This window comes from Danio rerio, chromosome 24, assembly GCF_052040795.2.
Source record: "Danio rerio strain M-AB ecotype USA chromosome 24, GRCz13ab, whole genome shotgun sequence".
Lineage (NCBI taxonomy): Eukaryota > Metazoa > Chordata > Actinopteri > Cypriniformes > Danionidae > Danio > Danio rerio.
The window spans coordinates 12,345,488-12,360,000 of NC_141044.1; the positions used below are offsets into that span (position 1 = coordinate 12,345,488).

Genomic DNA, 14,513 nt, shown 5'->3' on the forward strand with positions numbered 1-14,513 from the left:
TCTAAAATTCCCAGGCTAAAATCTGCAGTCTTTGATTGCTGTTTAGACATGTTTATGCAGTCTGACATGCTACAATTGTTTAGGATTATTAAAAATTGCACAGTGTGAGCCGGGCTTAAGGTAAAATTTAAGTAAAATTATTTAAACAGCATTTATTATTTGGATATATATGCACAGTTTTAATCTAAACAAAAATTATCTCACAAAAAATATATAGGACATAATACTAATAACATAACATAATCAGTAATAGTATGAACGTTTTTATTAATGTAAAAAAAGCAGTTCCCAATTTGCCTTTTTTAAAACAGTGGACATGGACCAAATTTCATACATAATCTGGTGTACACACTTGTTCACATATTCTAAAACAGGTATCCAATCTGTTATCCATATACGGTAGATCATACATTTGAAAAGGTAATTACAGGTAGTCCAACCTTTTCTTTTTAATCATTTTTGTACTTTACTTGAGATATTCATTTCTTCAGTGATGACCCTCCTTGTTCTGAGATTTCTCAGAAATCCTTGGTGAAAACTCACAGTGTCCCAACTTCAAAATCACTTCCGCTAAAAACATTGTCAGATGTAGACTTGTCCAATGAATAAATCCCCTCATTTTCATGAACATATAACATTGATTGAAAAAAAAATACAAGCAAATCACATACAAACAACAAAACAAACAAGTATGCAGAAGAGAGTGAAGCACTGGGTCAGCAGCCGAGCTGCGGACAGATTGTGATGATTTCTAATCGCACACACCTGGACTTCCAGAGTTACTGTATCTGATTCTCTTGTATGTGGATTACAGTACCATTGAATCACCTGTCCTCTGCATGACACCTTCATCAGTCACACCTGCACCACACCCCTTTGGCAAACTTATTCAAGCCCCCTGAGTCAGTCTTATTCCTCTCACTATACCACTATCTGCCTCTGAAAATCCTATGGCCCAACTAGTGAACTATTCTTGTGAGGCGACAAATTGTACAGGAATTTGGGAATCTAAAAACCCTGTTATATTTACTCTTGGAATCTTGTTTCTCAATCAACTTAAAGAAGTATTTGGTCACACCAACAGCAAAAACTCATGACTCAAGACTCATATGCACAATCTTCCTCCCAGACAATTCAACATACCTATGCATTTGTCTTAGGGCCTACTCACACTATGTATCCGAACCGTGCCTAGGCCCGTTTCCCGGATCGTTTGAGAAGTGTGAGTGCACTGAATCGGGCTCAGGCAGGGTTCACTTGGCTGGCCCTGTCCCCATTGGATGAGGTGGGCCTGAGCGTGGTTCACTTGGGCTTTGGCGCGGTACGCTTGTAGTGTGAGTGCAAAATGAAAGTTAGATTATCAAATTTAAAACAATTCATTAATGTCAATTTTGATGTCAAATTGATGTCTTTTCAACACCAGTTGCTCAATGGTCATGCGCTAGGACCCTAATGATTGCCACTTGAAGCTATATTTATTAGAAAAATATATGGTGAAAAATAGTGGGCCAGAGGAAAACAAGGGAAAAGCAATATGGAAAAGAACAAGGCAGGGAGGCATTTAACAGTTCTCCTTTATGTGGTGTTTTGATCACACCAATGACGGAGTTATGTGCTCACGCTTAGCTCCTAATGAGGGAATTAGGGAGCAGAGAAGAATGTTCCTCATACTAATTTCCACTCTAAAAAAATTAAAAAGCAAGCAAGAGTGAATGAGAAAGAAAGGGCAACTAGTCAACTGTCAGGCCCAATCAATATGTATGCAGCTTTGCCATTCGCCTCACAGAGGAAGTTAGCATGCAAGCCTTACACCAAATAATCGTCCTTGAGATTTCTGCACTGACAAGATCTGCTCTCTTTAGGGACTGGTCTGCGGTATTTGGTAAAATGTAAATGTCTTACGCAAAATAAGTTGAGACAGAAACAAGAAGGATGGTAATTTTAAGATATTAGGATAAAGTAAAAAATAAGTTAAGAGAGAAAAAAAAAGTTTTTCCACTTAGTGAACCTTTGGATGACTATTATGCATTTTCCCCTCAATATCATAGGTGTTCACTTACTTTTGAAATACATCACAATGATCCATACTATAAGCATTTTTGGTCACACTTTATTTTTATTGTCTGTTTTTTGAATTTAGAGTAAGTTAAATAGCATCTATATGCCAACTAATTCTCATTAGACTGTAAGTAGACTGTTAGGTTGGGGTTAGGGTTAGTGTGAGTTGACATGTACTTTGCAAAGTTTCTTATAGTCAATTAAATGCCTGTTAAAGGAACAGTATCAATAGATACTAAGCAGACAGTCTACTAATACTTAAATGGATCATTAAAATAAAGTGTTACCACATTTTTGGTAAATTAAAATTAGAAATGCAAAGTAATGTCTATAAATTTATTAATATGATGAGGTCTACCAGTGTGAAATTAAAACAGGTATAGTAGTAATGGATTATTTATTATTTTAGGATGTACACATTTTTTGTGGGGTACTGTATATTGAGCTGAATCTTTACATGCACATTCTAGAAACATCAGAAACTTATTTTACATCTAATAAAAAGTGGCATAATGAGTACATGTTTGAGTCCATACTTTACATTGCCTTAAGTACAAGAGCGTATTCAGTATTTTTACCTTTACCAGAGTTGCTTTAAGCATGAGTTTCCATACTTTTGTTTTGTATCTGTAGTCTGCTTCAGTAAAGGAAGTATGTACATTTGCCATCTCTTTATATAAGCAATATCACTCAAGTAGCACTGGGATATGGCTGTGTATCAGCACTGTTGTGAATACAACAGTTTAACTGCACAATTGTGTATATACACGTAAAAAACTCATACAATCAAACATGGGGAAACTCAAAAACACTTGGTTTGTAAAAACGACTATCTTCTGCCATGCATTCACTGTCAGGGTTCTGCCACTTTGGTCTTGTAAATTCTTCTTTTGGTGGCAGAGCTCTGACACTACTCATGTCTGGTCCTGTTTCTGTCTCAAGTGGTGCGCGCACCCTCGTGGGTGTACGCAGAGTGTGCGCGCTGCCGCTTGATGTGGCCGCGCACGCTCTGCGTCCCTCAGACGCGTGCGCTCTTGTACTAGTGTTTGTGTTTGTTGTTTTGGAATGTGACAGTACGAACTCGCCAAAAATGAGGACCCAGCAGAGTGAAGACAGCCCCTTCTCCAGCCGCATACTGCAGCTCATCAGTCTGCAGTCGCTGCGGCAACGTGGCATGAAGGTGGGAAGTTTTGCGGCTAAATTTTGTGTGGCAGCAGAGGGGCTGGGGTTTAATGATCAAGCCCTGGTGAACCTCCTCAACTATGCCCTCGACAAGCCCCTCAATTTCCAGCAGATGCTTGAGTTGGGAGGGCTATCTTACCACCAGTTCGTGGAGCATCTGGTTCATCAGGCTGTTGGTGAACATCCTGACCCCAGCTTTCTGCTGTCCTCTTCTCCGAAACAGCGAGTAAAGAGGCCATCAACCACAACAGCCGTCCACCCAGTCACGAGCAAGCCCGCTACAGCAGCACTCCCAGAGTTTGATGAAGTTGGTGCTCAAATTATGGATGAGTCTAGCCCTGTGTCTGCTTGCCCGAGGAGACGGAAGAGGAGAAAGACGCCAGTGTCGGCTTCAGCCCCAGAGCGCCCTCCAGTGTCGGCTCCAGCCCCAGAGTGCCCTCCAGTGTCGGCTCCAGCCCCAGAGCGCCCTCCAGTGTCGGCTCCAGCCCCATAGCACCCTCCAGTGTTGGCTCCAGCCCCTGAGCGCCCTCCAGTGTCGGCTCCAGCCCCTGAGCGCAGCTCAGTGCCGGTCCCAGTCCGGCTCCTTGCCCTGCCGGCACCACCCAGACGTCTTGCCCTGCCGGCTTCAGATCAGCTCCTTTCCCTGCCGGCACCTACCAGACGTTTAGCCCTGCCGGCCCCAGCCCGGCTCCTTGCCATGCCGGCCCCAACCAGACGTCTTGCCCTGCCGACCCCAGCCCGGCTCTTTTCCCTGCCGGCCCCAACCAGACGTCTTGCCCCGGCTCTTTGCCCTGCCTGCACCAACCAGACATCTAGCCCTGCCGGCACCAGCCCGGCTCCTTGGCCAGCCGGCACCACCCAGACGCCTTGCCCTGCCGGCACCACCTAGACGCCTTGCCCTGCCGGCCCCAGCCCAGCGCCTTGCCCTCCGCCTCCCCTCTGGTCTTCAGCCTCGCCGGCTCCCCTCTGGTCTTCAGCCCCGCCGGCTCCCCTCTGGTCTCCAGTCCAGCCGGCTTTAGTTAAGTCGCCTCTAGACCAGCCGGTTCCCCACAGGCCTTCATCCCAGCCGGCTCCCCACAGGCCTTCATCCCAGCCAGCTCCCTACAGGCCTCCTGGCTTGCTGTTTTAGGTGATCCTCCTTGGGTTGTCCCTCCTGCTCCACCTTGGAGCATGCCTCTGCCACCCTGGACTGATCCTCCGGCTCCACCCTGGTTCCCTGCCGGGGTCCCTGACCCATTGGACCTGCCCTGGACTGCCCCTCCGGTCCCACCCTGGACTGATCCTCCCTTGTCTTGCCCTCCCATCCCTCCCTTGTTTGTCGTTTTTTGGGTCTGGTTTGTCTTCCCTCCCTCCCCCCCTTCATGTCGTCTTGCCTGTTCACCTCCCTGTCTTGTGTCTGTTGATGTTGTCTTGTGGTGTTTCTTGTCTGTCTTGTACCTTGTTGGATGTTCCCTTTAGGGACGCCAGGTGGCGTCCCTTTTGGGGGGGGGCTAGTGTCAGGGTTCTGCCACTTTGGTCTTGTAAATTCTTGTTTTGGTGGCAGAGCTCTGTCACTACTCATGTCTGGTCCTGTTTCTGTCTCTGTGTGCGCGCGCGCCGTCGTGGGTGTACGCAGAGTGTGCGCGCTGCCGCTTGATGTGGCTGCGCACGCTCTGCGTCCCTCAGATGCGCGCGCTCTTGTACTAGTGTTTGTGTTTGTTCTGTCAGTATCGCGCTGCTTTATTCTCGGCGCCTCCGTCTAGTTGGTTTCAGTTTTGGTTGGCGCTGAGATGAAGCATGCGCGTTGCTTATGTGTGAGCGCACGGTAAGGTGTTTATCTATCGTGTGCTCGTGTCTTGCGTCTTTTGTCAAAGCACGTGGCTCGATGTTTACATTGTGGTCACTTGCTTTTGTCGTGTGCTTCAGTGTTGTGCTCGTCTTGTCATGAACATGCGGTTAATGAGTTCTCTCATTGGCTGCATGTTCTTGTACTGTTTTTTGTGAGCGCATGGCTTGTGTCGTCTCTCTGTGTCATGCGCTCTCCCGTCTATTGTCTAGTCCCACCCTTCTTGTTAACCCATTAGTTAATTATGTTCATCTGTTTTTGTGTTAATTTCCTATAGTTTATAAACCCCTTATGTCTGCTGTCCTGTGCGAGTTTGTCATCACATGTTGTCTATCTTTACCTGTCCTGCTGTGTCCAGCCTTGCCCTGTCAAGTTTGTTTGTTTATTTGTTTTACTAGTGTTTTCCCCCTCGGGGTTGTTTATTTCGCATTTTATTTTATTTTTATTATTTAATAAAATCCTATCTACTCTGCACTTGGGTCCTCGCTCCTTTTTCCCTTTACCGGAACGTGACATTCACATCTTCAGTTGAACTTCTAAATAGCAAAGGCTGTTGCTTATTCAAAAACATGTCACTTTATAACTAGTATCTTAAAGAATATTCTGTTGCACGATGCAGAGTATTGCTCATTCTGGAAATGTATCCCTATTTACATTTCTGAAGATCACAAATTTTGTAGTCAGAGCTATGTATGGCTGCATTTCATCTTAAAACGAATGCTAAGAGGAGGTATGATGCAGTTTCTTTTCTCGCTTACCAGCTGACCGCTTACCTCCATGTGGACAGCTTTTCCACTGGTAACAGTTTGCCCGGTAGCTCGACACGTACGTCAGCAGACTTGAGATGCAAAGTGGAGTTGACAATGACAACATGGTTCGAGTCTAGTGAACGATTTCAGAAAGTAAGGAAGACAAAACCAAAAAATGAACAAGTAAATAACAGGGTGAGAATGTAAAAAAGGTAAAAAAAAAATATCTGGCTGCTGTAAAGAGCTTTTCTTTTTCTGGGTTGGCTTTTGAAAATATGCAGTTGGGTTTAGGGAAGTGTGTGGGCAGGTTAATCGGTGCTTTTTAAAACACTATTGGTTAAGTTTATGGAAGGGGAGGGTGGGGGATCAGTCGGTTGGACAGTCAGTTAGTTATTCTGTCAACAACAGCCTCTGGTGGATTTACACGAGAACAGCAAGCATGAATGCCACTCGTGAGAGAATTTTGACATCTGAAAAAGAGTACGCAGCGGCCTCTGGCAGATTTGCAAAACAAAAACTGCAAAAAAACGTAGCTCATGGGATGTATTTGATGATCTCCAGAAATATATATAGGGGTACGTAATCATAATGAGCCTGGGTTGGTAATGTCTTAGGGATGGCAAAACATAGACTATTGCTCACAGATCAAGATTATAAAGCTGAATGGCACAAAACAACATAAATCTTGTTCTCATGTATTTATCTGCTGCATCCAAATATTGCCTAACTTTAACCCCTATAGACTATCTACAGGGAGGAGATACAGCATCTGGCCACTTGGTGCAGAGACAATTATAGTCTTCTTAACACCACTAAGACCAAGGAGCTTATTGTGGTCTTCAGAAAGGGAAAGAGAGGCTCTCATTATCCCATTCAGATCAGCAGGTAGCCCATACCTGCCAACACTGCCAACTTTTTTTCCTGGGAGACTCCCATATTTCAGACCCATCTTGCACTTGCTGCTATTGCAGTCCTGATTAGAAACTGAAATTTGTTGTCTTGTACTTTGTTGCCTTGTACTTTCATTCATTCATTTTCCTTTGACTTAGTCCCTTATACATGTGTAATTACAATAAAGTTCAATGTAATCTAATTGAATCCAAAAAGCAAACAATACTAAAATGCTACAGTTTCAATACAACAACACAAAATATTGATTGATCTGTTCTATAATGATTTGTTTCACAGTAGTTTAAAATATTCGCTGAGGAAATTGTTTGCTCCCTTAAAAACTAAAGAAATGATTTTTAACACCACTGCTCCAATGCTGAGATCATATCATTTTTATTAAGCATTACTATGTATTATACATACATATATGAGAATAGATGTCAATTGTCTTAGCTGTTTTTGTATTAGTCTGATATTCTTATTCTACAACTTCTATTAAGATGGCTAAGACTACAAGAAACAGTATTTGTGTGTGTGTGTGTGTGTGTGTGTGTGTGTGTGTGTGTGTGTGTGTGTGTGTATTCTTCGGGAGGTTAGGGGACAGCTCTAAATAGCCTACTGGCTGTATGAAATTTGTATGCTTGACGCCCAAATTTGACCTCAGCAATTCATATGTTTCACCTTTAAAAATTATTAAGGACATAAATAGTTATTCCAACTTAATTACCTAATGTTCAAAAAATAAAGCCACAGCCATCTGCTTTTAAAATAAACAGGGCATGTCTTCAGTTACTTCATATCAAATTGCTAGTACATATCTAATTGATTGGTAGTAGGTATTATATTATATTATATTATATATATATATATATATATATATATATATATATATATATATAAAATATTATATAATTATAACAAAATATCCATCATATCTGATTGAATCATCTTCTCTTCTTTAACATAGTTTATGTTTTACACTTTTGTCTGATGCTGTTTATTTCTGTTGCTCCACCTTTCCATAAGCAGCTACAGTATCCACTAAGGTCCAAGTTTATGTGGTTTTGCATTTTATTTAACAGATGTAATAAGTGGTAGAGGACTAAAGTTGTGTGCTGAAGAATTTGGTCCAATAACAACATTCTATCAGACCCTATAACAGCATCTATGGGCTCACCAGCAGAGGGTGTGTTCTTTCTCTTGCATTACCTCCTATAAACAAATGAGGATCACACCATTATTTTAAGTTTGTTGGTTGGTGAGGAGAGAGAACATGGTCCTGTTGTTGACAACATTTTACAAAAAAGTGTCAAGTGGCTGGTCTATGTCTTAACAGAAAAAAGGAGATGTGCACTGTCTAAGGTTTTAATTACATGCAGAAAAGTATTAGGGGTGAAAGTGCTGGGTTTATCTAATTTGTATGAAATTCAGGTGTTATAGAAAGCTCATTAGATTACATCTGACATATCCCATCCTCTTTTTGATTCATTTCAAAACCTTCCCTCAGGATCTTGGTATAGGGTCCCTTTGGCTAGGACAAACAGATTAAAATGTTCATTTTTTATTTGATGTTCATTTTCTTTTCAACCCTTTAACTAAATAGAGTTCATAAGAGTAAACTAATGAAATCATGAGTATAACTTTCCAATTACTTAATTGTAAATTTATGATAATAATAATAATAATAATAATAATAATAATTATTATTATTATTATTATTATTATTATTATTATTATTATTAGTTGCTGTTGTAGTAGTAGTAGTAGTAGTAGTAGTAGTAGTAGTAGTAGTAGTATGCATAGTAGTGTGAGTGGGATAAATATATGTATAATCAGTAAGGAATTGGTTATTTTTTTTATAAACTGATCATAGTTCACAAGTAAGTCAATACTTTCCTTTAGTAATTATCAAATGCCAAATAAGGAACTACATTATCATACATAAGCTATTACTTCATGCTTTATGATGGACTACTTCCTACATAGTTACATATACCCCTAAATACATTTCTGGAGAGAGCACAATACGTCCCAGGAGATTGCAGTTTTTGTTGTTCGCAAATCCACCAGAGGCTGCTGTGTATGCTCTCATGATCTCGGATCTCAAAATTCTCTCACAAGTGCCATTCGCGCCTACTTTCTCAAATAAATCTAACAGAGGCCGCTGTTAACTAATTGACTTACTGAGTGACGAACCAACTGATCCCTCCACCTTCCCCCTTCCCTAAAGCCACCTAATGGTGTTTTAAAAAGGACTGATTGACGCACCCACCCCCTTCCCTAAACTTAACTGCAGTGTTTTAAAAAGCAATACAGAAAAAGAAAAGCCCCCTGATTTTTACCACGTTTTCAGATTTTACCACATTCTCATTCAGTTATTTACTTGTTTGATTTATTTTTAGCTTTTGTTTTTGTCTTACCTGCTTTCTGGAAACACTCTTCGCTGGACTTAAACCCCGTTGTCGTGGTCAACTTTGCTCTGCATCTCAAATGTCGAGCTACTGGACAAACTGGTAACAGCAGAAAAGCCATCCATACGGAGGTAAGTGGTATGCTGGTAAGCAAGAAAAGGAACGGCGTCATACCGTCCTGTACCATTTGCTTTAAAGAAGAAATGCTGCCATACGTAGCTCTGGCTTCATAATTTGCGATCTCCAGAAATGTATGTAGGGCTATGTTTTCAGAAAGAGCCTATGTTGCTAAAGTGTTACTGAGTTGTAGTACACTGATAAGCTACGCAAAACAACGTGTTCAAATTCGATTTAACTGGTTGATTATGACATCGGGATAATCAGTCTGTAATACTGACAGCTGTTTGTGTCACTTCTTAATGAACTACTGTATGTCTGTAGTCAATACTACATGTGTAATTTCAATCCTTACCTCAAAACTACAGTCGAGTTTAAATTCTTCTTTGAGATTGTTCTGCAGTCACATGATTCTTAGTCATGCTGAATCAATGAAAGCATTTAAATCCTCTATTTATTCAGCAACTGCTATTTTCCACTGGATATTTCCTGGGTTTCTTTGTGTGTATTTGGACAGGTTTGTGGGTTTCTACGAGAGCACCTTCTGGCCTACCCTCTGGAGTATTTGACCTTCACAAACATATATAACAGTTCTGACTTAATCTGATTGTCTGAAAGCTGTATGATATTCTACAAGTATTAGCCCTAATCCAGCATCTTCACAGAGTGCCAATTAGAGGACTAAACTCGTTATAGTTTAACAAACATTGTGGCCATTGTACCTTATAATGGGTAAATTGGTCACAATCATAACATTTGCTCCAAAGAAAACAGATTTTATGGCAATGTTAAGTTTACAGCTTTAAATATAATAGATGTGAAAACTTGCCCATTGTTCTTTTGACTGATTTGCTTAGTAAGGGCCTACTCACACTATGCTATTTGACCCGTGCCCAGGCCCGTTTCCCGGATCATTTGAGAAGTGTGAGTGCTCTGAATCAGGCACGGTTCGCTTGGCCGGGCCTGGCCCTGTTGGAAGAGGTGGGCCAGAGCACAGTTCATTTGGTCTTTGGTGCGGTCAGCTTGTTTGTGAGTGCAAAACATGCCTAAGCCTGAAACTGAAAGTGAGACGTGAATTTTAAGAGACTGTTTTATATGGATTAATTAATCATTCCTCTTGTTCAATGAATGCAAACTGTTGTAGTTTATTAAAGTTGCAAACCCCTCAATGCACCAGAGCTGCAGCTTTAGCAAACCTCATAATTCCTGCAGCACGAGGACTTCATGATTGTTTAAGAGCGTCAAAAGTGGCTGATCTGTTCAGTGAAATATTTGACTGCGTGTCACTGCATCCCAAATTACATAAACGATATAACTAAAGAAATCTCTGCTGTACTGAGTGAGAGCGATTACTGAACAGTGCATCATCGATGACGTAAGCATGCCCAGGCCCGAAAGTAATGTGAGTGCGGGCCATTGGGGGAGATGGGAGGGGGGACAAGCGTGCTTTGGCCAGGTTAAGACAACTGTATATAGTGTGAGTACGCCCTACGTTAATATTGTTTGCTAAAGTTATTGTTCAATAAATTACATTAAATAAGTATTTAATAAATTAATTTGTATTGCAAAACACTGTATATAATAATGACTGGTAGTTCACATTACATTGTTCTGCCATCAGACTGCGACAGAGACTGTATTGTAATCAGTATGAAAGGCTTTGAGGAAATGTGGGAACTTGCCAAAGGAGACAACAATTTCCTCAGCAGACACTTCAAACTACAGCTAAGCCGGTAAAAATGAAGGTAAATCACACTTGATCTCTGAGTAAAACTCTCTTTTTTTTCTTGTATATTGTATTGAATAGTTATAGTTATACTATGTAGTAGTTTTTTGTTTTGGTTTTAGCTTTTATGGGATTTAGTGTTTCCAGATGTGGCAGTAAGAGCAAAACAGACATAATTCTGTTGATTTATTGATTTTTTTTATGGTCTTCAGTGTTATAGTCCTGACCTTTGAGCAAAATCCTCTGTTTTGTCATCACTGAGACTTGAATTAGCATCACCTTTTACCTAGCTGTTACAGTCAACATTCAATTTGAATCTGTGTGCAGAATAAATCAGTTCCTCACACTAAAGGGTTTTTAAAACACTCCATTGTTTTTTATTTTTGTTTACACATTTATGCTGTCAAAGTGTTGAATAAATGGAATATCACACTTGTATCAATGAAATATTGCTGTATATCAGCACTGTTGTGGCCTCATGCCAATGTGCAAATCACAGAAATGATGGAGAGCCATATACATGTATGATATTGCTCACACTGTCACACGCACACAAACATTTGCTATATATATATATATAACTTACTATAGTGAGGGTCCAGATATCCAGAACGAGGGTCCATGGCAAACAGTGTTCCACGATAGGGCAGGGTGTGGTCTGCCAAGCGGTGCAAAGAGCTCTGAAGTTCTTTCTTCACCAGTGGAGGACGTTCGTCTGTAGAGGTGGATGGCTCTTCACTGACTTTTCCTGATGTGTTCACAACATCAGTCTGCGCACTAATGGTGTTTCGCCTCTCGAGGTGATATGGTGAACCTGAACTGTCATCCTCTAAAAAAGACAGAAAATAAATAAAATGAACATTAATGATATTCTGTTCACTAGGTTTTTTTTTTAAATACTTACACGTATAATTAATTATGTTGGTACTTGTTGAAATACAGATTGCAACGAGAAGTCTACTTAAGCACCATGGTTGAATGTGCTTCTATGTGTGCTAACACAAATTCATGCAAAGAAACAGACAAATAAATAAATTGACAAACTATCATAATGACGTTTGTGTGCAGTCTAGGTATAGCCTAAATAAGTTGCATGCAACTGAATGTTTTTCAGCATTTACTCAGAATTTTTATTTCTTTTGTTATTTTTCACTACCTTTTAAAATATTACTACACGTTAGAAAAATTAGCTCTGATTGAAAAAAAAAAAAGATTAAAATAATAATAATAAAAAGATGATGCTTTAAATGCATTTTTTCCTACAAATTCCAGTGATTTATTTTCTCAGAATTTTGTACATACATCATTCCTCCTTGGGGTTAAATATGACCCATCTTCCCTACCCACTTAAAATAAAGCAGCTACATGTATTTTCAATCGTCAAATCTGTTTTAGACAGAAACTAAGAATAGATCAGGTTTTGAGTAGCTTGTTGGTCAGATGGAACAAAAGTATGTGGGGAAAAGCATTGTTGGAAGTTTGCTATGCTAAGAACTCAGACAGCCATATCAAAACCAGCCTTGTAGCAAATACTGCAATAGAAAAATTCAAGGCAATGTCCAATTAAATCTACTGTAAAGACAAACAAACACAAATACAGAGACACAGACAATGAAAACACGCCTTGTCATGCTAAGTCTTCAGGTAGTGCAAGGAGACAGTGTAAAAGTTAAAATGTGCTATAGTGTAGCTTTGACATTTTTTATGCATGGCAAAGCCTTCAGAGCTTTGCCTCTTTCAGGAATATGTGTAAATTCACAGCATCAAACAAGAGCAATTGAGTGTCTGTGCTTGCCACAGTCTGTGAAATTAAACACACCAACATTCAGCATCACAGCAGCAGTCAAGGATTTCCCACAAGCTTGGTCTCTCTCTCTCTCTCTCTCTCTCTCTCTCTGTCTTCAAAGACAGACTGTCCCATAGAGAGGGCAGCTGAGTCTTTTCGCTGCATTCCAAACTGCCCATTAAATGGCCTCATGGGTAGTATCAACGCCCACAAGCTATCTGTCTTCTCTCTCTTTTTCTTTGCCTCTCTACTGCACACACAGAAAGAGATGTACTTTTCCTATTTCTCTGTCTGTAAGTTATCTGTCCAGGCAGACGAAGCTGGACTTGTATCCCAGAGGGACTGAGTCGCCAGAGGTTTAAAATAGGGCAAAGAAAAGCAAGTTTACATGGCTTTCAGGATTTGCAGGGTGCTTATTTTTTCAGAGACATTCAAATGACCTATGACTTAATCTCATTTGAGTCATGACCTCTCAATCTAGTACAGAGGTGGGCATAATCTTGAAAAATTAAGAATTTTGATACAGCCCTGATAAAAACTCACCAGCTCCTAGTGTTCTGGTAACACACAGACCTTGATTACATTTTTTAGGTGTGCATGATTAGGGTTGGAACAAAACTCTAGACTGTTTCTCTTTTCCAAGAATGCAGAGATCAGGCTTGGGTTCTAGTTGAGACCGTTCTTGTCAAGTTTCCTCAGAAGAACAAACAGCGAGAACAGAGAATGCATCCTGTGAGAAATGAGATGCTGCAGTCTTACTGATGGTCACATGACCTTCATGTGTTTTTAACAGATTTTTTAAAACATTACAGCATTTATACAACGGTCCTTTTTAATATACATGTTTATATATAAAACATGCACAAAAGCCTTACAAATATATTGTAAGTTATGTGAACTTCAATAATAAACAGGTATAAAATGCTGCACTTCCCATCTACTTTATTCTGCTGCAATGACTTCTGGAATTTCTAGAGCGAGCTCTGCACTCGATTGTGCAATGATGCATCTTTGATAAAAAGAATACATCTGGGTCCTTTCAAGTGTCGTCCATTCTTGTGGTTTTAAGTTTTAGAACTGAACTTTGGCAGTTGATGATGATGATTCACAAGAACACAAGGATGCGAGAACTTTTAGAATGTGTTGAGAAAAAGCTCTAGTGCCCCTATGCCCTCAAATAGTAAATTATCTGTGGGTGCAGCCATTTTTAGTGGTGTCTGAAACCATAGTGGACTCAACCAATTCCACAATTCACAGCAATATCGAGTCTACAACGCATGTACACTCAACACTTAGTAAATCCCTTTAAGGCACAGAAAGAGTTTGCGAGCAAATTCATTTCTGCATATGACCACAAGACAGCATCTAAAGCAACATCATTTTATTATAAGTTTCAAGATAAAATATTATTTCATTAAAGTAACGTTTATATACATGACATAAATCATGTCTTGCGTTCCTTACAATGTAAAACCCAAAAAGTTAAGGTAACTCAAACCATTTAAGGAAACATATTGCAACAAACAATTTAAGTTCAATAACTAATTCTAGTGACTACTGTGAACTCATTGAGCTAACAAAGCAAGTAATTTAAAATAAAGTTATGAGGTATTTAATTAACCCAATACCTTCTAATCTCTATTCAAATGAGTAGAACTATCTTTTAGTAAATTTTAAGTTAACTACACTCATTTCATTTGATAAAGTTGACTGTTGGGTTTAACAGTGTACTAATAGACAGCATGCTAACCCCTACAGTGCATTGAGT

General features: G+C 40.1%; 1 protein-coding gene across 2 annotated transcripts in view; it reads right to left on the minus strand.

Annotated features, from left to right (window-relative positions):
* gli3 (GLI family zinc finger 3) overlaps positions 1-14,513 on the minus strand; it is a 340,422-nt gene that overhangs the window by 122,996 nt on the left and 202,913 nt on the right. For both annotated transcript variants that reach the window (XM_087308354.1, NM_205728.1), the window contains 1 exon segment: positions 11,546-11,788. In XM_087308354.1, the coding sequence (XP_087164480.1) occupies positions 11,546-11,788 (243 nt within the window).